We start from the raw sequence: 25,321 nt of genomic DNA on the forward strand, positions 1-25,321 counted from the left end.
CAGGCACCTTTGCATGTGCTGTTCCACGCATGCTCCAGGGAGGTCTCTGTCCCAAACCGCCTCCCTGTCTGCTAACTTACGACTCATCCTTCAGGGCTTACATCATAGTCATGGCTCGTGCCCAGCCTCACCTCTGTGACCCCTTATGTCCACAGTACATCATCTCATGTGGTAATTATTGTGAACTAGGTATCCCAGGGCACCTAGCACAGTGCTGGCCTGGCTTGTGGAGGCCTTCAATAAATACTCGCTAACGGTGATGCTGATGTAAGTGTAGGTATGTTCACTGGCCCATATCCTTAGGCACTTTCATTGTATGTTACCCAATACCTTTAATGCCCAATGTCTTCCTCAGTGTCCACATAGACAGAGTTGATGCAAGACAGTTAGAGGTGGTTCTTTAGACATTATCCCCAGATCACAGATGTAATTGTATTAACTCAGAATAGAAAGGATGCTTTGGGTTGCCTCTTCCTTGTCATCAGTCTCTGGCAGGTTATCTGAGAAAAGATGAAATTAGAGTACTTGGGAAGGGGACACAATTATATCCTCTGCTGCTATGCATGCTAGTGTTTCATTGTCGGCCTGTTTGCTGAGGCCAGAATCTTGTTATGTTCTCTAGAAGCTGCGGCACCCTTTCAATAGAAGTAATCTGAGGGCTGACAACTACTATTTATTGAGCATTTACTATACTCCAGGTACTGTGCTAATCATTTCACTTAATCATTTCTCGAAAAAATTCAGTGAGGAAGAGGCACTATTATTATCCCTATTTGATGGAAAGGCAAATATAGGCTTATAAACATTATGTAACTTTTCTTAAGTTTGTGCATCTAATAAGTGGCAGAGTTGGGATTTTGATCCAGGTCTCTGAATCCAAAAGTTCACGTATATTCTTTTCTAGGATGCTACTCTAAGCAGAACCCAGATCTGCAATGTAAGGAACACTGGGGTTTGTGGTTGGCTTCCCAGTCTTTAATCCTCTCCTGAATTTCCAAGGGGAGATAATTATATATCAGTGATTTAAACTATCCTACCTGGGAATAACCTACTTTTTTTTAAAAAGGAGCCCTCCTCACCTTGTGAATAAATAGGAATGACATTATTTAAATTCCACTTGGAGCTTTTCGTCAGTTCACAATAAAGTTACATGTAAAATCTACATTTCAGTTGGCTTGATGTCCTAGGCACTTCTATTTTAAATGTTCTCTAAAGGATACCCAGCCATATAGTTTGATGAGTAAAACCAATACTATAGACTCGACACTTGGAAGCAAATCTTTTCTCCTGAGCTCATAATTTAAGAATCATTGCAGTTGACTAAAGAGTTTTAAAGAAGTGTACACAGGATGTGACAAATGAACCCTTGATACTACCTACTTATTTCCAATTTATTATGCCACTTTGCAGTTGAATTTTTTCTAGGCTTTCATCAGAATTAATATAAGAACCAGTAGAAACCCAGATGGACAAGCTGTTCATAGTATCCATTGACTGGAGATCATCATCACTGAGATTTATAGTTAAAATTAATCACAGTATCCCTCATAAATCAAAGGTCAAATTTATTGCTAACTCTCCATGCTGGCACTCTGTGGCATAATAATGCTGGAGGTGGAGAGATTTAAGATCAATGAGATTATTCTCATGCCTTAAGAAGCTCCATTTATCAATAGAGCTATCAATGGAGCTAAGTGGCAGGCACTGAGATAAGCACAGTACATGTCACCTTTAAGTATTACAGCATCTTTGCTTTGTAGGGGTTATCTCCACTTTACAGATGAAAAAACTGAGGTTCAGAGAGGTTAAGTGACTTATTGCCTTGCATCTTGCCTAAGGCATGTTGAGATGCATATCTTAGTCTGTCTGGCTCTCAGTTTCCTGCAATTATCGTTCATTCCCCCTTGCTGCTTCCCAAAGTGCTTCTTAACTTAGTGAAGAAAATAATCAGACATGGGAAAGGCTTAAAGAGATATACCCAAATTGGGAGCACAAAAAGTAACTCACTCTGCATTGAGATCCTAGGAAATGTCATAGAGGAGCTGACATTTGATTTGGAAAAAAAAAAAAAAAAAAAAAACCATGGTAAGAGTGTGCCAGATAGAAGGAAGGCAGTCAAGATGGGCACAACAATAGGAGGTGGAAAGTTCCAGAGGCATGAAATGGTATGGCAGGTGTGGGGGGAAGTTGCAGGAGATGAGAATGAAACTCAGGTTAGAGTCGTATACACTTCGTGAAGGGCATTTGAATGTTATTAGCAAGGCTACGATATGATCAGAAGGGTGACTTAGGGCAGTCTGCAAATGAAAGTAGAGGAGAGATACTGGAACACAAGTGGCTGGGTGCAATGCTTTCTTTGAGAGATGGGGAGAAACTGATGAGAGAGCAGATGAAAAAGGTGAGGATGGGTGGACTAAACAGTACTTGGTGAGTGCATTTAAATGTGAAGAAGAGGGCAGAGTAGAGAAAAAGCAGAGTTAACATTTATGGAGTCCATCCTGTATACTAGGTGCTGTTCTCAGCCTAATACAAGCTACCTCATTGAAACCACATAACAAGTCTGTGAGAGCAGTACTTTTATTATTCCCATTCTACAGATGAAAAAAAGGATGCATCGAAAATTCAGCAACAGCTGGCAAATTGGAGAAAATGTGAACACAGGCAGTTTGACTGCATAGCCTTTGATTTTTGCTATTGTATCATACAGCTCCCTGGATGAGTCTGAGGTTTGTGTCAACTAAGACAGGGACTGGGAAAAGATGAAAAAGTAGAGAGAGCTATTGAGATCATTTTTACACATTTTGAGCTTGAATTTCCTTTAGGGTATCCAGGTGGGAGTATCTTGTTAAAGAATTGGAAAGAGAGAGAAAAGGGAACTAAAGATAAAGAAGGTATTGCTACATAGACCGTGGTTGATACCAAAGGACCACGTAAGCTTGCTCTGTGTAAGGATATAAACAAAAGCAGCACAGTGGCAAGAATGAACTCTGCAAAGTCTACTGCCCCCTTGAAAATAAATACAAACATAGAACCTTCAAACAACATGAATCCCATAAACTCAACTAGTATTTATTTCCAATTTTACCTTTTGTGACTTTCTGTTCTAGCGTGAGAAAGATTTATTTCGATCATTGCCTCATTGAACTGTGAATTGTTCTCCCCAAACTCCAGCTCCAGAGAGCCCTGGGCTTCTCTGGAAAGTTATCATTACTGATGTTCACAAATTTATCAAAACTGGACCTTTAAAGATTCACATTTTAAATTTATTGTGAATAAATGTTTTTGACAGGGAAGAATACTGTAAAACTTAGAAACAAAATAGTTAGTTTCTTCCAATCCTGTCTCCTCCTCCTTCTGGTCTCCTTCCCATGCATCAGCTCCCTCTTGCTGCAAACTGCCTTTACCCCCTGTTGTGCAGAAAGAATCCTAGATGACAACAGAGCAGTCGGCCTGAGTGAAAGAAGAATATATGGCACACACTCTAGCAGTTTAACTGAGAGAGACACGGTAATACTATTTCACTGTTTGCATTGTGGGTGGGGAGGTGGGGGGGCGGGGGTTGGAGTAGAGGACACTTGCTCAGTGTAGGCACTGGTTAGCCAGCATTGTTTTTCAACTTCCCAATGGCAGGAAGAATCTCCCTCATAACCATCCAGTAGAAGGACAGAGTAATTCAAGGCATGACTGCTTAAATGCTGTTTTTTAAAAAAAACCATGTTTCCCCTCTAAGGTGCATCCTGCATAGGAGACATACATCTGTGGAATGGGCAAGGCAGACCAGAGGGCTTGAGAAGGGGACTTTTTTACATAGTCCAAAATCTCCTGCATCAAAGCATCTCATCAAGAAAACTGAGCAGTGTCAAGGGCAGAATTTACAGAGCAATTCAAAGGTTCCTGGTGATTCTACCGTATTTTATAAAATTATTTACATTTCTATTTTTGGTCATGGCAAGGTCCGTTGGCACAAAGAGCACAGCCACAAAGTATTCTTTTTGATTTTAATAACTCATCTTATATATATTTATATATATTTATATATCTGCCTATTTTCATTTCCTCAGCAAAAGGGGAAATAAAAATATTGATCTATAAAATAAGCTGATGATAACACAATGCTAAAAATAGCTTAAGTGCAAGGGGTGAAGCTTGAAAGCAAGCTAAACTGCAATGACATACTGATTTAACATTTTAAATACAAGACTTGCAATAAAATAATTATTGAGATATGCTTCTCATTTTTAGTTTACTTTTTAAAAACTACTCTATATACACATATCCAGTTGTAACACTTGACAGTAGCATTATGGGGCATGATACAACTTTGGTACACATTACAGATATGGATGGGCAATGTCTGTAAATGATATGTCTTCCCCAGTTAGCGCTCTGTACAGCCAGGTGACCAGCCACCTGATCCTATATGATAGTCCCACCAGAACCCCCAGAGTCTTCCCCAGAGCCACTGGAGACAGTGGGAGAAATCAGCTTCACTGGATCCATATCGTGTTTCCTCTCTCGGCTCTCCTGGGTTCCACTGTCAGCTCCCCAAATGTGGAAAAAAACTGCTCCATTTCTTTCTGAAGCATGTCATTTCTCTTCTCTGCATCTTCTTTTGCTCGCTCGGCATTTCGCATTTTGATTTCTATCATTGTGAACTTTTTCCTTTCTTGATCCAGTTCATCGTGGAGGCTCATCATTTCTGTTTCCAAAGTCAAGTTTCGCTGTTCTAAGCTACAAAGGGTGGGGGAAGGAATAAGAGATAAAGCAATTTTATTAATTTGAAATGCAAAAGGAATAAAAAATATTTCCTAAACTGTCTCTGCAATGTTTAGAAAATTGGATTGAGCCTTTCAAATCAATGAAGCAAAGTCCACGGATTAAAAGGTGTATATATATTCTTTTTTTCACTAATTCCTAAGATGATTTACTATCATTTTGTTGAGACCCCAAGACCTCTCTTGGATGCACTTCATTGTCATTTGATAGCGAATTAATGAATTTTGGCAAAAAGAAGTCAGAGACCAATGTCATGCAGCACAGAATGGCAGAAGTAGGAGGCAGCCTAAACCACAAAGCTTCCTGAATCATTATGTAAATCTGGCTTTACTAAAAGAAAGGGGGGGGGGGGGTCTGATAAAGTTGGAAGAAAAAAAGGACAATTATTTTTGCTTTCTATCAAAAGAAAAAGAATGATAGTGAAAATGTCATTGTTAGAAAGATTAAGTCGACTGCTAAGAATGGACTTCTCTGGGACATATAGAGTCCCATCGTATAAAAGTGGTATTAACAGCAGTCACCTTATAGTAACAAGAGAGGTAGAGATTACATGTGTTGAATAAGTAATTCATCTGACATTCTGTGACAATGGAGTCCACCTAAGTAGCCTACTATCTAAAATTCTCACTGCCTTCCAAGTTAATATATCTTAAGATCTCTAGAGTTATATTTTTATAGGTTGATAGCTATATTCTTTTGGATAACTGTATAATTTTAGATAATTTCCTATAAACAGAGTTTTCCCAGTAATCACTAAGTTCCAAAACATAACTTATTATTGTTGTTGTTCAAGGAGGAATAGTAAGCACTTAATTATTAGATGATGTGTCTTGGTAATGGCTGACATTTTAATTTCTCCTATTCTGAGCTAAAGTCCCAGGAGTATGTTTGAATTTGCCGTACTACTGAAATTTGAAAGGCTAATGCACGGGTAGCTCTCAGAAATCTGATTATTTTAATAATTTTCAAATTAAAATCTCAATTGTTTTTCTGTTTTGAAATAATGAGTCCCATATGTTGATATTTCATCCAGATAATCATAAGAACACGTAAAGATGAATCTGCTCTCTCTTTGTAAGAAACTAGAATTTTTAAAAAAGTCACATTCTATAATCAGTTTAGAAGGCCATTTTGACCACATGATCACATTTTTTTTACATAAAAACCTGGTAGTGTGCTGGTTGTCACCCAGAATTATTTTACAATATATTCTCTTTTCTTTCTAAAGCTATTTATTTTAGAACTAAAAAAGTTGGAAGAAACTCAAGCTTAAATACCAAGGAAGACACCCTTTAAAAAATATACTAATGCATTTGTACATAACAGGCACTCATATGAAACTTCCAGGAATCTAATAGACTGGGTTGAAAACAGAAGAAACCCCTCCCACTGTAAGCACAGATCAATGCTGGAAAAATATATAAGAAAAATATTTTTTAAATACACAGCAAGGTTAAAAGAAATAAAAGAGCATCTTCAGGTTATCAGAACCAAGGCAGAAACTCAAATTTAGAACAGTAAATGGAAGCACATGAGGGGTATTGTTCCTGGATAGAAGCCCTGGAAGCTGTGACTAGGTTTTTATTTTTCTCATGGGGAGGAGGAGATCTCAGTATAAGAGAGGCAGAAGGCTGAAAGTGACTCAACTGAGAGCTTGGAACATCAATTGTCTTTATGACAAAGAGACTACAAAAACTCTACTCATGGGCTGAGTGAAGTGACAGAATTAATCAGAAAAGAAAATAAATAAATGAGAAAACAGCTCTGAGGAAAACTTACCCAGAATGCCTCATGTAATGAAAAAAGATGAAAATGTAATATAAGAAAGAGAAGCTAACAGAGATGGAGAATGGATTAAGAAGGTCCAACATATTTTAATAAGGGTTGGAGAGAGAGAAAATTGAGAAAATAGGGAGATGAAATAAACAAAAATGGTGATGGATAAAAATACTCCAGAATTGAAAAAAATATGTCTTCAAATAATGAAACATAAAGTTTGAAAGTTAATGGAAATATATAGCAGGACGTTATTAATCAAAATAAAAATTATATAGCAATATTAATATGAGAAACAATATTTTTGGGCAAAAAGCATTATTACCATTACTTTATGATAAAAGGATCAATTCATCAGGGAGATATAAACAATTCTGAACTTTTATTCATCTAGTTGTATAGCCTCAAGTTATTCAATATAAAATATAACAAAATTATAAAGATAGATAAATCCATAAAAATTAGGAAATTTTAAGATAACTTTCTTAGAAATTATAGCTCTATCTGATGAAAATTAGGAGAAATGTAAAAGATTTGAACAGCTTGATTAACAGATTTGATCAATTGGTCATATATACAATCCCAAACCAATAATAAGTTAATAAATACTTCTTACAAGACCAAATAATTGATATCATACAAATGAATTTTTCTGAAAGGAGAAGGTGGGGGGTGGGAAATAACATCAAACTCACATGTTTAAAAACTAAAAATCATACATATCAATGATAGATAAAGTATAGTATCTATTTCTCTATCATCTGTCTATCTATCTAGGGATGTATGTATGTATGTGTGTATGTATGTACGTATCTATCATCTATCTCTATCATCTATCTATCTATCATCTATCTATATATCTATCTATCTATCTATCTATCATCTATCTATCTATCTATCTATCTATCCTTAATACTTGTAGGGTAGAGTTAAAAAGGAATTGAAAGACAAATGTATAATTCTAAACAGGAATGATCAAGAATTAACTAGAACAGTTACTTCTTATATTTCTGTGGCTTGGTCATGTGGCAGCTCCTCTGCCCTACTTTATCATGGCTCTCTCCCTTTGCTTGTCACATGGGTAAAAATACTACAGTGAAAGAGGCCAATGAATGACATTCTGTTGGAAGCTTCTATTATTTTATCAATGTCTCTAAAATGCACCATAGACTCAGAACATAAATGTAGCACCAATGTTCTCATAAATGAACGTGTACATCTGCAACCATTCAGAATAATGTATTCCTATCCTAAGGCAAGTTTCAAGTGTTATCTCTTGCTTCCCAGTGCTAAGTGCTAATTTATCATCATGCCTTGGCAGCAATTCAGAGATTTGGTAGCCAGTGGCTTCCAAGAACTACATTCAGAATGAAGAGTAGCCTTATAAGATGATGACTCCATTTTTCTTATTTAAACCTCCTGTCACTTAGCATTATATAGGAAAATTCAAACCAAGTTTCCAAGAAAGTAATTTTTTCAATCTAACATATAAGAAGTATTTTTTTATATTTACTTTACCATAGCTCTTAAAAATACATATCTTTTGGCTTGATAATTGATAAATGGATGGGAAACATTAAAATACATTAAGGTCAACTTTACATATAAAAAAGAAACCATGTGGGGTTTGGGGCCATGGAAGCAGTTGAAGCAGTACAAAGACTGAGGTTCACAAACTATGAGGACCCTAAACAGGAAGGGGTCTACCAAGGCACAGTCTGGGACTGGGACTGAGGTCACTAGAGGGGCTACTTCAGGCTGAACTGAGCCTCAGGCCTTCTCTTGAGAGTGCAGTGTCCTTCCCTTATACTACACTGAAAGGAGAACATAAAAACAATCAGTTTTGTAATTCTGTGACCCTGGTGAAATCACGGGGTGTGGTGATGCTCAGGTTTCCAGCACAAGGTTGTATTTGTGAATCCTGGGCTCCATTCTCTGTATTCCTGCCTTTCAAGATGTTGGAGCATCTGGCAGTCAGGGGTACTGTCAACACAGGATGCTCAGCCAATACCACATGTCTTGCCCAGGTTGCTTCCCTGAAGTTGCTAAGCCATCGCTACCTTGGTCATCTTATGAGAAGATGTCAACTGCTATCAATTAGGTTTCAGCACAACTGCTTCCTTATAATTCATATTTTTTGCTCCCCACTTAGGCTACAATTTCCATTGTCCATATGAATACACTTCATGCCATCACTTTTCTCAGAAACCTCCCTGGATTCCAATCCCAGAGTAAAAGCCAAAGACTTAAGATGATCCTGAAGGCTCTAAGGTACCTCTCTGAGCTCCTCACTGATTCCATCTCACGGCATTTCCACTCTTCCCGGACATCTGCATAGCTGCCTCTTTAACCTCCTATAAGGCCCGACACTTAGAATTACCCCTCACCAACACTTCTTACCCCTCTTCCCTGCTTTAGTCTTCTACTTAGCATGAGACCTATTTTACTTATTTATCTGTCTCCTCCAGTGGAATGGAAGCATGCTCCACAAGGGCTGAGTTTTTGTCTGTTTTATCCACTGCTGACTCCTCGGGGTCTGGGTCTGAGCTTGGGAGAGAACAGACACTCTCCCAGCATTCAACAATGGAAAAAATAAACAATAAAGATCTGTTTACTTCTCCAACTTCTCTTTATCCTCATTTCATCCTCTTCCTGTGAGAACAGACTCCTTGTTCTGCATTCATCCCCTTCCGCTCCTCTCCCCAGCCCTCGAACACAAATCCACACATTTATTAACAAGAGACAGTATTACTGAGCAACTGCTCTGTGCCAGGGACAACATGCAATGATTTCTTACATGCTTTTGCGGTAGATACTGCTAGAATTTAAAATGTTCACGTTAGGGAGCTGAGATTCACAGAGATGAAGTGAGCTTTCCCAAAGTCCCACAGCTTACAAACGGTGAAGCTAGGACTTGAACCCAGGTCTCTGACTTTGGAGTCAGCATATTTACCCTCTGGGTGAGCCTGTCTCATATTAGGAGGCTATCGCACCCTCTCTGGCAGTTTGGGGCTCCAGATTTTCCTCACCTCTTTATCCTGGACTCATACTCTATCTTCTGTTTGGTCATTTCCTGCTTCAGGCTGGACACTAAACTATGCAGCGCGCTGTGATTGCTGGTGTGGCCAACAAAGGTCTCACTGTTGTCGCTGCTGCTGGTGGCACGACTACTTCGACCGCCCACACTCCTCCGGTCACTTTTGTTTTCATAGTCCCCGGGGTGGGAAAGGTCGTCCTGAGGGGGCCCATCCAAAACGGGGTCCTCAAAGTTCCCACCGTAAAAGTCTTGTTCTGGGCAGGTGGTGGTGGAGGAGCGGCAGGAGTTGGAGTTCTCAGGGAGGGAGATTTCACAGGAGGAAGTGGACCAGGTGGCACTGTCGACGCTCTGCTTGTCGTCAAGGCTCATCACGGAGAACTGCTGGTGGACGTTGTCATAGGTGGAGAGTCTGTTGTGCTGGCCCGACTCTCCTGCTTGCTCTTTCTGCTTGTTATCTCTCAGGGTCACGTAGCCATTGGGCAGCCAGCTCATGCTGCGACCATTCACAGGGTTCCCGAGGGTATCTGTGTTCAAAATGCCCATCCGCACCGTTCCGTTCTGTACACTCTGGGTGCCCATTTTGGTACCAGACCCCTTCAGGGAAGAGGTCCTTCTGGCCTGTAAGCTCCCATTGGGAGTGGTTTGGGCTTTCTCAAGTCCTTCTGCATTACTGCTGCTGAAGGACCCATTGGTGACTATCCCACTGCCCTTATTGAAGGCGGGATTCTTTTTGACCATGAGAGGGGGGCTCCTAGAGACATCCAGCTTGTGAACGCTGTTCCTTGGGCTGTTGGTTTTGCTGCCTGATAGAGCTGTGGGGGATCCGTTATCTGTGCTGCTTCTCTGGGGAGACTCAGACTTGTCCCAAGAGCACCGCCTTCCAGGACTGTCCTTGGTATTATTGTTCTCCTTGTTCTGTAGCTGACCCATGGTGGCCTTCTTCTGAAGGTCATTGTTGTTGTTGCTCACTCCATCCTGGGGCTTGCTTTGTAACTCTGCATCTTTGGGGAAGAGGCGATCGTGTTTGCTAATCATCATTGACATCAACTGTTGGACCACCACAGTGCCTGAAATTGCATAGAAAACAAAATAGCATGAGTGAAACAGTTTTATTTCTTATTTTGAATGTGACTCTTAAAGAGTTCTTAAAGGGTTCAGGTGAACATTCAGCATTATTATTAGCAGTGCCAAACTATATTCTTAATGATGATAATAGCAATATTATCTATAGCAATATTAACTGCTAAAATTTCTTGAGTATTTAACATGAACTATACCAAGCACTTTACTTTTGTTAGTGTAGTTGGATTTAAAAAAAAAAAAATCTATGAATAGATACTGTTCTATCTAACTATCACTGTCTTATGAAAGTTAAGTAACTTGATCAGCATCCCAAAGCTATTAAGGAGAAAATGCAGGGCTTAAACCCAGAATTAATTAGTTCCAAAGACCAGCCTCTTCATTGTTACACATTTCTTGCAAGTTTGACATTTAATTATGAAAAATCTTTCTTTGAGGAAGTCACTGTTATCTCTCATCAGACAATTGCCTCAAACTATCAAGACATTTGTAGTGGCATCTCAAAGTGGAACCCTATAAAATCTCTAGTGGATGTATGGTCTGTCTTTATAATATAGTAAGACAATGAAGTTCCATACAACTTTTGCTCAGCATTCAAAACCTTCAGGGCATTTTAAGTGACATTAGCCAAAATGGTGTAATAAAGACCTACAAGAATCCTCTCCTCCATAAAAGCAACTGACAAAAATATTCTGAATCATCATTTTCAGAATTTTGGAAATTAAATAAAGGCTTGTTGTAATCTGGAGAGTGTTTATTAAAAAAAAAAACCATTGAATCTTGGTAAAGAACAGCAAGCACTGTGGTATTTTAACTCATCCTATTCCTATCCTCCTCTCTGCAGTGGCCTTGAAAACCAACAGCCCACAATCACAGTGGGAACCAGCAGTCTGGCAGCCACTGGAATGGGAAAAGCAGGGTTGGAAATCCTTCAAAGTCCCATTCCCAAAGAATTGTCATTATTTTACTTGTTTGGTGGTTCCCTGGAAGACGCCACTCAAGAGGCTTGTCTTCATTTTATCTGACTAAGAATTTGACCAGAGTGAGCAAGACTTTTCTCAAGGCCATTTGTCAAAAACAATTAGGGGCTCTTTCATTTAAAATCATGTTTGCCTGAAGCAAGTGGATAACAGTTGAAGACAAACAATAGGATAAACAAAAAGCTTAGAAGGAAAATCTGAGGAAAGAGATTTCCATAGGAGGTGTTGAAAAGCTCTCCTTTATTCCTGAGAATTTAGAAGATTACATGCATGCTTAGGGTTCTGTGCATGCCTAGGGCTATATGCATGCTCAGGAAAGAACTGAGAAGTCCTGAAGCTCTCACCTCTGACTGATCTTGAGGCTCTGCACAAAAAGGATCTGAATGCTAAAGCAGAGTTGTAACCTGCCTGGCTGAGTGTTGAAAGTTTGCCCCAACATGCACACAGAATGTCTTGGTAAAGACTGGGAGACTTATTAGCTATAGTCTTTTAATCTTTGTTCAATCCCTAGCTGACAACTAAGTAAGCCAAGCAGAGACTTCAGTGGCCACGGATGACAAATAATATAGACTTTAGAGAATTAGTTCAGAAAACTCACTAAAAAACCAAACAACAAACAACAACAAAGGGAGGGTAAGAATCTGATATCCAGAGCTCCCATATTATTATATTATTAAAAAATATGCAGTTTTCAAAAAAATAATGCTACATGCAAAAAATAAACAAAGCATGGCCCATATACAAGGAAAAAAAAAAAAAAAAACAGACTCTGAGGAAACCCAGACACTGTACTCACTGGTCAAAGACTTTAAATTTGCTATTTTAAATGTTTTCTAATAAATGAAGGAACCAAAGGAAAGTGAGAATAATGTTTCACCAAATATCAATAAAGAGCTTGAAAGTATAGAAAAGAATCAAATAGATATTCTGGAGTTGAAAGGTACAATAACTGAAATGAAAAGAATAAGTAGAGGGAATCAACAACAGACTTGAGCAGGCAGAAGAAAGAATCAGCATACCGGAAGACAACTGTGGTTACCCAGTCTGAGCAACAGAGGGAAGAGGAATAAAGACAAATGAGCAGAGCCTCAGAGACCTGTGGGACACCATCAAGCATACTAGCATAGGCGTAATGGTATCCCAGGAGGAGAGTAGAAAGAGAAATGAGCAGAAAGAATATTTGAAGAAATAGTTGCTGGAATTTGATGAAATTTGATGAAAAAATATGAGTCTACACATTCAAGAAGCTCATCAAATTCCAAGCAAGCTAAATGCAAAAGGATCCAGACCTAGACCCATCATAGTCAAACTGTCTTAAACCAAAGACAAAGAGAGAACCTTGAGAACAGCAAGAGATAACCAACTCATGTATAATGGATTCTCAATAAGATTATCAGCTGATTTTTCATCATTCTTATTGCCAGAATTACATTATCCAGCAAACCTATGCTTCAAAAATGAGGGACAAATAAGACATTCCTAGCTAAACAAAAACTGAGAGAATTTGCCACTAGCAAATCTGCTCTGCAAGAAATATCAACACTTCAGCGCATTTTAAACAAAGAGAAGACCTTCAAGAAAGAAAATAATTCTCTTACACAAATGAAAATGCTGAGGTTCTCATTTGATCCTCATATTTCTATTATTCACTGTAAAGTATGATTAGAAATCAATACCTACAAGTTTCAGATAGTAAAAATAACTCAGACAACAGTGGATAGAAAGGCTAATCTATCATAAAAAGCAGTAATATTCTTTCTAAAAATTGGTGGATTTATCAGGTTTTATGGCATATTAGCTGAAATCTCAAAATATATTTTCACATATTCCTCACTGACTTACATGCTGGGCTGCTCCCACCCCTTAAACTAGGCCACCACCACTAACTAGGCTTCTAAAGTAGTTTCACAAATTTAGGTGTCACAATCCCCTAAGAATCTTTGTAAGAATTTTATTCATATACCCACAATAAAGCAGTGTAGGCTCATGAAAGCATTAATCATCTTTGCTTTGACTTGAACTATATTAATGTGGTGTGTTAACTGTGTTTCTTTTATCATGTTGATAAAAGCTCCTAAGAGTAGTCTCTGATAAATAAATACAGGGAAACAAATTTTAGTTAGTAAAGGTAATATTATTTAAAATACTTAAATAAATTTGGTGAAGAAAATGATAAGTGCTGTTGACAGTGCAGATATCTACTGAAATAGCTGCTAGTAGCTGTCAGAGAGTAGAAGTCTGACTTGGAATGAGGCCACTCATTAGCTTAAAGCAACACCTGGGCAGGATTTGGCTCTGTATATAATTCAAATTCTGAATAGGAAAATATGTGTTATATTCATCTATATCCTGCACACTTCTGTAATGATTCAAAACTTCTAACATATTCAGATTAGGAATCTGCAGTGTGTTAGGTCTGATGCTGGCCAGTGCTGCTCAAACATTAATGTTCATATAAATTATCTGGAGATTCTGTTAAAATGTAAATACTGAGTGGGGCATGAGATTTTACATTTCTAACCAGCCCCCAGATGACACCAGCGATAACAGAATAGTAGCACTGGCAGAGCATAGAGGACCCACCACAGACAGACCTTCTGAATCAGAATTTCAGCAATATTCCTAGATGATTCCTGTGTGTATTAGAGTTTGTGAAACTGTGTTAGGTAGAAATGTTTCACTTACATCTTCTAAATTTTCTCAGAAGGCTGTGAGATAGGACATAACATTTTTCAGATGAGAAAATTGAGGTTCAGAGAGGTTACAGTTTTGCCCAGGGACACACAGATGATAAGTGACCAGGGTGAAATATGATACTTCATCTTCTCACTCCAAATCATGTACTTCTCCAACTATATTTCAGCTGTTGGATTTATTTATTTACTTATTTATTTATTATTGGAGTAAAATTGCTTTACAATGTTGTTAGTTTCTGCTGTACAATGAAGTGAATCAGCTATATGTATACCCTTCCTCTTGGACCTCCCCCCCACCCCCACCATGCCACCCATCTAGGTCATCACAGAGCACCGAACTGAGCTCCCTGTGCTATACAGCAGGTTCCTGCTAGCTATCTATTTTACGTAGTGTATTTATCTCAAACTTAATCTCCCAATTCGTCCCACCCTCCCCTTCCCCCCCATGTCCATATGTCCATTCTCTATGTCTGCATCTCTATTCCTGCCCTACAAATAGGTTCATCTGTACCATTTTTCTAGATTCCATATATATGCATTAATATACGATATTTGTTTTTCTCTTTCTGGCTTACTTCACTCTGTCTGACAGACTCTAGGTCCATCCACATCTCTACAAATGACCCAATTTCGTCCCTTTTTATGGCTGAGTAATATTCCATTGTTTATATGTACCACATTTTCTTTTTCCATTCATCTACTGTTGGACATTTAGGTTGTTTCCATGTCCTGGCTATTGTAAATAGTGCTGCAGTGAACACTGGGGTACATGTGTCCTTTTGAATTATGGTTTTCTCATGGTATATGCCCAGTAGTGGGATTGATGGGTCACATGGTAGCTCTCTTTTTAGTTTTTTAAGGAACCTCCATACTGTTCTCTATAGTGGCTCTATCAATTTACATTCCCACCAACAGTGCAAAAGGGTTCCCTTTTCTCCACACCCTCTCCAGCATTTATTGTTTGTAGATTGTTTGATGATGGCCTCCTGACCAGTGTGAGGTGATACCTCATGGTAGTTTTTATTTGCTGCACTAATAATTATTTGCATCACTAATAATTAGTGATGTTGAGCATCTTTTCATGTGCCTCTTGGCCATCTGTATGTCTTCTTTGGTGAAATGTCTATTTAGGTCTTCTGCCCCTTTTTTAATTGGGTTTTTTGTTTTTTTGATATTGAGCTCCATGAACTGTTTATATATTTTGGAGATTACTCCTTTGTCCATTGCTTCATTTGTAAATATTTTCTCCCATTCTGAGGGTTATCTTTTCATCTTGTTTATGGTTTTCTTTGCTGTGCTAAAACTTTTAAGTTTAATTAGGTCCTACTTGTTTATTTTTGTTTTTATTTTCATTACTCTAGGAGGTGGGTCAAAAAAGATCTTGCTGTGGTTTATGTCAAAGAGTGCTTTTCTTATGTTTTCCTCTAAGAATTTTATAGTGTCTGGTCTTATATTTAGGTTTGTAATCTATTTGGAGTTTATTTTTATGTATGATGTTAGATATCACAAAAATAGAAAATTACAGACCAATATCACTGATGAACATAGATGCAAAAATCCTCAACAAAAAACTAGCAAATAGAATCCAACAACAAATTAAAAGGATCATACACCATGATCAAGTGGAATTTATCCCAGGAATGCAAGGATTTTTCAATATATGCAAATCAATCAATGTGATACACCATATTAACAAATTAGGGACTAAAAACCATACGATCATCTCAATAGATGTAGAAAAAGCTTTTGACAAAATTCAACACCCAAAAGCACAGGGAGGTCAACTCGATGCTTTGTGACCACCTAGAGGGGTGGGATAGGGAGGGTGAGAGGAAGACGCAAGAGGGAGGGGATATGGGGATATATGTTATACATATAGCTGATTCACTTTGTTATACAGCAGAAACTAACACAACATTGTAAAGCAATTATACTCCAATAAAGATGTTCAAAAAAAAGACTCTACAGAAAATGAGCATAGAGGGAACCTACCTCAACATAATAAAAGCCATATATGACAAACCCACAGCAAATACTCAATGGTGAAAAACTGAAAGCATTTCCAATAAGATCATGAACAAGACAAGGATGTCCACTCTCACCCCTCTTATTCAACATAGTTTTGGAAGTCCTAGCCATGGCAATCAGAGAAGAGAAAGAAATAAAAGGGAATTCAGCACCACCAACCGAGCTTTACAACAAATGCTAAAGGAACTTCTCTAGGCAGGAAACACAAGAGAAGGAAAAGACCTACAATAACAAACACAAAACAATTAAGAAAATGGTAATAGGAACATATATATCGATAATTACCTTAAATGTAAATGGATTAAATGCCCCAACCAAAAGACATAGACTGGCTGAATGGATACAAAAACAAGACCTGTATATATGCTGTCTACAAGAGACCACTTCAGACCTAGGGACACATACAGACTGAAAGTGAGGGGATGGAAAATGATACTCCATGCAAATGGAAATCAAAAGAAAGCTGGAGTAGCCATTCTCATATCAGACAAAATAGACTTTAACACAAAGACTATTACAAGACACAAAGAAGGACACTACATAATGATCAAGGGATCAATGCAAGAAGATATAACAACTGTAAATATTTCTGCACCCAACAGAGGAGCACCTCAATACATAAGGCAAATACTAACAGCCATAAAAGTGGAAATCAACAGTAACACAATCATAGTAGGGGACTTTAACACCCCACTGTCACTAAAGGACAGATCATCCAAAATGAAAATACATAAGGAAACACAAGCTTTAAATGATACATTAAACAACGTGGACTTAATTGATATTTATAGGACATTCCATCCAAAAACAACAGAATAAACTTTCTTCCCAAGTGCTCATGGAACACTCTCCAGGATAGATCATATCTTGGGTCACAAATCAAGCCTTGGTAAATTTAAGAAACTTGAAATTGTATCAAGTATCTTTTCTGACCACAAAACTATGAGAGTAGATATCAATTACAGGAAAAAATCTGTAAAAAATACAAACAGATGAAGGCTAAATAATACACTACTTAATAACCAAGAGATCACAGAAGAAATCAAAGAGGAAATCAAAAAATACCTAGAAACAAATGACAATGGAGACACGACGACCCAAAACATATGGGATGCAGCAAAAGCAGTTCTAAGAGGGAAGTTTATAGCAATACAATCCTACCTTAAGAAACAGGAAACATCTCAAATAAACAAACTAAACTTGCACCTACAGCAATTAGAGAAAGAAGAACAAAAAAACCCCAAAGTTAGCAGAAGGAAAGATATCATAAAGATCAGATCAGAAATAAATGAAAAAGAAATGAAGGAAACGATAGCAAAGATCAATAAAACTAAAAGCTGCTTCTTTGAGAAGATAAACAAAATTGATAAGCCATTAGCCAGACTCATCAAGAGAAAAAGGGAAAAGACTCAAACCAATAGAATTAAAAATGAAAAAGAAGTAACAACTGACACTGCAGAAATACAAAAGATCATGAGAGATTACTACAAGCAACTCTATGCCAATAAAATGGACAACCTGGAAGAAATGGACAAATTCTTAGAAATGCACAACCTTCCGAGACTGAACCAGGAAGAAATAGAAAATATGAACAGACCAATCACAAGCACTGAAATTGAAACTGTGATGAAAAATCTTCCAACAAACAAAAGCCCAGGACCAGTTGGCTTCACAGGTGAATTCTATCAAACATTTAGAGAAGAGCTAACACCTATCCATCTCAAACTCTTCCAAAATATAGCAGAGGGAGGAACACTCCCAAACTCATTGTACGAGGCAACCATCACCCTGATACCAAAACAAGAAAAAGATGTCACAAAGAAAGAAAACTACAGGCTAATATCACTGATGAACATAGATGCAAAAATCCTCAACAAAATACTAGCAAACAGAATCCAACAGCACATTAAAAGGATCATACACCATGATCAAGTGGGGTTTATTCCAGGAATGCAAGCATTCTTCAATATACGCAAATCAATCAATGTGATACACCACATTAACAAATTGAAGGAGAAAAACCATATGATCATCTCAATTGATGCAGAGAAAACTTTTGACAAAATTCAATGCCCATTTATGATAAAAACCCTGCAGAAAGTAGGCATAGAGGGAACTTTCTTGGACAAAAAAAAAGGCCGTATATGACAAACCCACAGGCAACATTGTCCTCAATGGTGAAAAACTGAAACCATTTCCACTAAGATCAGGAACAAGACAAGGTTGCCCACTCTCACCACTATTATTCAACATAGTTTTGGAAGTTTGAGCCACAGCAATAAGAGAAGAAAAAGAAATAAAAGGAATCCAAATCGGAAAAGAAGAAGTAAAGCTGTCACTGTTTGCAGATGGCATGATACTATACATAAAGAATCCTAAAGATGCTACCAGAAAATTACTAGAGCTAATCAATGAATTTGGTAAAGTAGCAGGATAGAAAGTTAATGCACAGAAATCTCTGGCATTCCTATACACTGATGATGAAAACTCTGAAAGTGAAATTAAGAAAACACTCCCATTTACCACTGCAACAAAAAGAATAAAATATCTAGGAATAAACCTCCCTAAGGAGACAAAAGACCTGTATGCAGAAAATTATAAGACACTGATGCAAGAAATTAAAGATGATACAAATAGATGGAGAGATATACCATGTTCTTGGATTGGAAGAATCAACATTGTAAAAATGACTCTACTACCCAAAGCAATCTACAGGTTCAATGCAATCCCTATCAAACTACCACTGGCAGTTTTCACAGAACTAGAACAAAAAATTTCACAATTTGTATGGAAACACAAAAGACTCCGAATAGCCAAAGCAATGTTGAGAACGAAAAATGGAGCTGGAGGAATCAGGCTCCCTGACTTCAGATTATACTGCAAAGCTACAGTAATCAAGATAGTATGGTACTGGCACAAAAACAGAAATATAGATCAATGGAACAGGATAGAAAGCCCAGAGATAAACCCACGCATATATGGTCACCTTATCTTTTATAAAGGAGGCAAGAATATACAGTGGAGAAAAGACAGCCTCTTCAATAAGTGGTGCTGGGAAAACTGGAGAGCTACATGTAAAAGTATGAAATTAGAACCCTCCCTAACACCATACACAAAAATCAACTCAAAATGGATTAAAGACCTGAATGTAAAGCCAGACACTATCAAACTCTTAGAGGAAAACATAGGCAGAACACTCTATGACATAAAACACAGCAAGATCCTTTTTGACCCACCTCCTAGAGAAATGGAAATAAAAACAAAAATAAACAAATGAGACCTAATGAAACTTAAAAGCTTTTGCACAGCAAAGGAAACCATAAACAAGATGAAAAGACAACCCTGAGAATGGGAAAAAATATTGCAAATGAAGCAACTGACAAAGGATTAATCTCCAAAATTTACAAGCAGCTCATGCAGCTCAATATCAAAAAAACAAACAATCCAATCCTAAAATGGGCAGAAGACCTAAATAGACATTTCTCTAAAGAAGATATACAGATTGCCAACAAACACATGAAAGAATGCTCAGCATCATTAATCATTAGAGAAATGCAAATCAGAAGTACAATGAGATGTCACCTCACACTGGTCAGAATGGCCATCATCAAAAAATCTACAAACAATAAATGCTGGAGAGGGTGTGGGGAAGAGGGAACCCTCTTGCACTGCTGGTGGGAATGTACACTGATACAGCCACTATGGAGAACAGTATGAAGGTTCCTTAGAAAACTAAAAATAGAACTACCATACGACCCAGCAATCCCACTACTGGGCATATACCCTGAGAAAACCATAATTCAAAAAGATACATGTCCCACAATGTTCATTGCAGCACTATTTACAATCGCCAGGACATGGAAGCAACCTATGTGTCCATCGACAGATGACTGGATAAAGAAGATGTGGCCCATATATACAATGGAATATTACTCAGCCATATAAAGAAATGAAATTGAGTTATTTGTAGTGAGGTGGATGGACCTAGAGTCTGTCATACAGAGTGAAGTAAGTCAGAAAGAGAAAAATAAATACCGTATGCTAACACATATATATGGAATCTAAAAAAAAAAAAATGGTTATGAAGAACCTAGGGGCAGGATGAGAATTAAAGATGCAGACCTACTAGAGAATGGACTTGAGGACACTGGGAGGGGGAATGGTAGGCTGGGATGAAGTGAGAGAGTGGCATGGACTTATATATACTACCAAATGTAAAATAGATAGGTAGTGGGAAGCAGCTGCATAGCACAGGGAGATCAGCTCGGTGCTTTGTGACCACCTAGAGGGGTGGGATAGGGAGGGTGGGAGGGAGGGAGACACAAGAGGGAAGAAATATGGGGATATATGTAAATGTATAGTTGATTCACTTTGTTATAAAGCAGAAACTAACACACCATTGTAAAGCAATTATATTCCAATAAAGATGTTAAAAAAAAAAGAAAGAAAAGGAATGCAAATTGGAGAAGAAGAAGTACAACAGTTACAGTTTGCAGATGACATGATACTATACATAGAGAACCCTAAAGATGCCACCAGAAAACTACTAGAGCTAATCAATGAATTTGGTGAAATTGCAGGATACAAAATTAATGCACAGAAATCTCTGGCATTCCTATACACTAACAATGAAAAATCAGAAAGAGAACTTAGGAAACAATCCCATTTACCATTGCAACAAAAAGAATAAAATACCTAGGGATAAACCTACCTTAGGAGGCAAAAGACTTGTACTCAGTAAACTATAAAACACTGATGAAAGAAATCAAAGATGACATGAACAGATGGAGAAATATACCACATTATTGGATTGGAAGAATCAATATTGTGAAAATGACTATACTACCCAAAGCAATCTACAGATTCAATGCAATCCGTGTCAAACTACCAATGGCATTCTTCACAGAATTAGAACAAAAAATTTTACAATTTGTATGGAAACACAAAAGGCCCCAAATAGCCAAAGCAATCTTGAGAAAGAAAAATGGAGCTGGAGGAATCAGGCTACCTGACTTCAAACTATACTACGGTATAGTTTGGTATCGGTATAAAAACAGAAATATAGATCAATGGTACGGGATAGAAAGCCTAGAGATAAACTCACACACACGTAGTCACCTAATTTATGACAAAGGAGCCAAGAATATACAATGGAGAAAGAGACAGCCTCTTCAATAATTGGTGGTGGGATAACTGGACAGCTACATGTAAAAGAATGAAATTAGAACAGCTGCTGGATTTAAAACTGTAGTAATAATAAGTACACTTGGTGTTGTTCTAAATAAGAAACTAAATAAAAGACAACTATCTACTGAATCATCAATTATGATGGAGTTGTGGAATAAAAAAGACTGAATGAAATTAATGGTATTATATATCTATCTTTTCTCTTTTAGTAACTTCTAAATTTGTCATCCTATTTTCAATGCATGTGGCAGTGAATCTGAAGAAAGGATTTTAGCATCTTTAATATGACTGTCAACACTGACATCATCATGTACTGTGTTTGAAGACAACTGTTTCACTATTTGCCCATATGACGGATATACTTTCAAACGTTAGCAGCCTCTGTTATATATGGCTCTGTCTACTACTTTGGGAAAATAGAGCTTTCCTCATCACTGGAATATTAACATTTGAAACATCACTGCTTTTTTATTTTTACATATTAATATAAACAATGTATTTATATATTTTAAAACAATCAAAGTAGGGAGAAGAGGTGCACTGTTCACATTTTTGCAAATACTTTTAATATTTTTAAGACTGACTTGTAGAAGATAACTGGATTTAATATTTTTAAGACTGGCTTGTAGAAGATAACTGGATTCTCATATCAGTTATGTATCAATTTAGAAACATCACTGCTTTTTATCACAGTTGTGAACTGTGTGTGGCATTTAATTAATTGAAGAGAGATATCCTCGAGGTCTCCATGATGAAATATGCGAACAACTATGCCAGTGTATACCTGCCACGATTATAGAGTGAGTGTCAGATCCCTAGAGATTTAGAAATATATTTCTATTACCTTGGAAGGCTTTGTTTTCATCTAGTTTCCAGAATAGTAAATGGCAATCATTTCTTGCAAAGGGACGTCCTTTCAATTTTTATAGCTATTTAGGACAGACTAGCCTGGTAGTAATAATGATGTATGTGTCATTATATACACTATCTTTTTTTCCTTCTTATTCTCCCCTCTCTGTCATTCTCTTCCTTAGAATGCTAATAAGAAACATGAAGCCGAAATAAATGAGGTCAGAGTGGTTATAATCACCTGTCTATTCTGAAGAGTCCAAGCAGATTTAGGAGTCCCACTGGACTACATGTTCCAACAATTCCCCAGGCTCATATAATTTTATACAGGTTGAATTTAAATACCATATTATGGGGTACTTTTTTTCATAAGAACTGGATAAGATTTCAATTTTCCTTTGAAGGTACCTAGGCACTTTATTTGTTTGTTTGTTTGTTTTTTTCTTTTATACTGCAGTTTCTTATTAGGCATCAATTTTATACACATCAGTGTATACATGTCAATCCCAATCGCCCAATTCAGCACACCACCATCCCCACCCCACTGCAGTTTTCCCCCCTTGGTGTCCATATGTCCATTCTCTACATCTGTGTCTCAACTTCTGCCCTGCAAACTGGCTCATCTGTACCATTTTTCTAGGTTCCGCATACATGCATTAATATACGAAATTTGTTTTTCTCTTTCTGACTTACTTCACTCTGTATGACAGTCTCTAGATCCATTCACGTCTCAACAAATGACTCAATTTCATTCCTTTTTATGGCTGAGTAATATTCCATTGTATATATGTACCACAACTTCTTTATCCATTCGTCTGTTGATGGGCATTTAGGTTGCTTCCATGACCTGGCTATTGTAAATAGTGCTGCAATGAACATTCGGGTGCATGTGTCTTTTTGAATTATGGTTTTCTCTGGGTATATGCCCAGTAGTGGGATTGCTGGGTCATATGGTAATTCTATTTTTAGTTTTTTAAGGAACCTCCATATTGTTCTCCATAGTGGCTGTATCAATTTACATTCCCACCAACAGTGCAAGAGGTTTCCCTTTTCTCCACACCCTCACCAGGGTTGTTGTTTGTAGATTTTCTGATGATGCCCATTCTAACAGGAGTGAGGTGATACCTCATTGTAGTTTTGATTTGCATTTCTCTAATAATTAGTGATGTTGAGCATCTTTTCATGTGCTTTGTGGCCGTCTGTATGTCTTCTTTGGAGAAATGTCTATTTAGGTCGTCTGCCCATTTTTGGATTGGGGTGTTTGTTTCTTTAATATTGAGCTGAATGAGCTGTTTATATATTTTGGAGATTAATCCTTTGTCCGTTGATTCATTTGCAAATATTTTCTCCCATTCTGAGGGTTGTCTTTTCGTCTTGTTTATGGTTTCCTTTGCTGTGCAAAAGCTTTGAAGTTTCATTAGGTCCCACTTGTTTATTTTTGTTTTTATTTCCATTACTCTAGGAGGTGGATCCAAAAAGATCTTGCTGTGATTTATGTCAAAGAGTGTTCTTCCTATGTTTTCCTCTAAGAGTTTTATAGTGTCCAGTCTTATATTTAGGTCTCTAATCCATTTTGAGTTTATTTTTGTGTATGGTGTTAGGGAGTATTCTAATTTCATTCTTTTACATGTAGCTGTCCAGTTTTCCCAGCACCACTTATTGAAGAGACTGTCTTTTCTCCATTGTATATCTTTGCCTCCTTTGTCATAGATTAGTTGACCATAGGTGCGTGGGTTAATCTCTGGGCTTTCTATCTTGTTCCATTGATCTATGTTTCTGTTTTTGTGCCAGTACCATATTGTCTTGATTACTGTAGCTTTGTAGTATAGTCTGAAGTCAGGGAGTCTGATTCCTCCAGCTGCATTTTTTTCCCTCAAGACTGCTTTGGCTATTCGGGGTCTTTTGTGTCTCCATACAAATTTTAAGATGATTTGTTCTAGCTCCGTAAAAAATGCCATTGGTAATTTGATAGGGATTGCATTGAATCTGTAGATTTCTTTGGGTAGTATACTCATTTTCACAATGTTGATTCTTCCAATCCAAGAACATGGTATATCTCTCCATCTGTTGGTATCATCTTTAATTTCTTTCATCAGTGTCTTATAGTTTTCTGCATACAGGTCCTTTGTCTCCCTAGGTAGGTTTATTCCTAGGTATTTTATTCTTTTTGTTGCAATGGTAAATGGGAGTGTTTCCATAATTTCTCTTTCAGATTTTTCATCATTAGTGTATAGGAATGCAAGAGATTTCTGTGCATTCATTTTGTATCCTGCAACTTTACCATATTCATTAATTAGCTCTAGCAGTTTTCTGGTGGCAGTTTTAGGATTCTCTATGTATAGTATCATGTCATCCGCAAACAGTGACAGTTTTACTTCTTTTTTTCCAATTTGGATTCCTTTTATTTCTTTTTCTTCTCTGATTGCCGTGGCTAGGACTTCCAGAACTATGTTGAATAATAGTGGTGAGAGTGGACATCCTTGTCTCGTTCCTGATCTTAGAGGAAATGCTTTCAGTTTTTCACCATTGAGAATGATGTTTGCTGTGGGTTTGTCATATATGGCCTTTATTATGTTGAGGTAGGTTCCCTCTATGCCCACTTTCTGGAGAGTTTTTATCAGAAATGGGTGTTGAATTTTGTCAAAAGCTTTTTCTGCATCTATTGAGATGATCATATGGTTTTTATTCTTCAATTTGTTAATATGGTGTATCACATTGATTGATTTGCGTTTATTGAAGAATCCTTGCATCCCTGGGATAAATCCCACTTGATCGTGGTGTATGATCCTTTTAATGTGTTGTTGGATTCTGTTTGCTAGTATTTTGTTGAGGATTTTTGCATCTATATTCATCAGTGATATTGGTCTGTAATTTTCTTTTTTTGTAGTGTCTTTGTCTGGTTTTGGTATCAG

The 25,321-nt window shown here is 37.4% G+C and overlaps 1 protein-coding gene across 5 annotated transcripts in view; it reads right to left on the reverse strand.

Annotated features, from left to right (window-relative positions):
• Positions 1 to 3,241: 3,241 nt before the first annotated feature.
• The window catches only part of ARHGAP24 (Rho GTPase activating protein 24), a 528,172-nt gene continuing 506,092 nt past the window's right edge, over positions 3,242 to 25,321 (reverse strand). For all 5 annotated transcript variants that reach the window (XM_059922688.1, XM_059922690.1, XM_059922693.1 and 2 more), the window contains 2 exons: positions 9,582 to 10,656; positions 3,242 to 4,731 (listed from right to left, as the gene is read on the reverse strand). In XM_059922688.1, coding sequence (XP_059778671.1) covers positions 4,488 to 4,731; positions 9,582 to 10,656 — 1,319 coding nt within the window. In that variant the 3' untranslated portion in view covers positions 3,242 to 4,487. The remainder of the gene's footprint in view (positions 4,732 to 9,581; positions 10,657 to 25,321) is intronic.

The sequence above is a fragment of the Balaenoptera ricei genome, chromosome 5 (genome assembly GCF_028023285.1).
Source record: "Balaenoptera ricei isolate mBalRic1 chromosome 5, mBalRic1.hap2, whole genome shotgun sequence".
Lineage (NCBI taxonomy): Eukaryota > Metazoa > Chordata > Mammalia > Artiodactyla > Balaenopteridae > Balaenoptera > Balaenoptera ricei.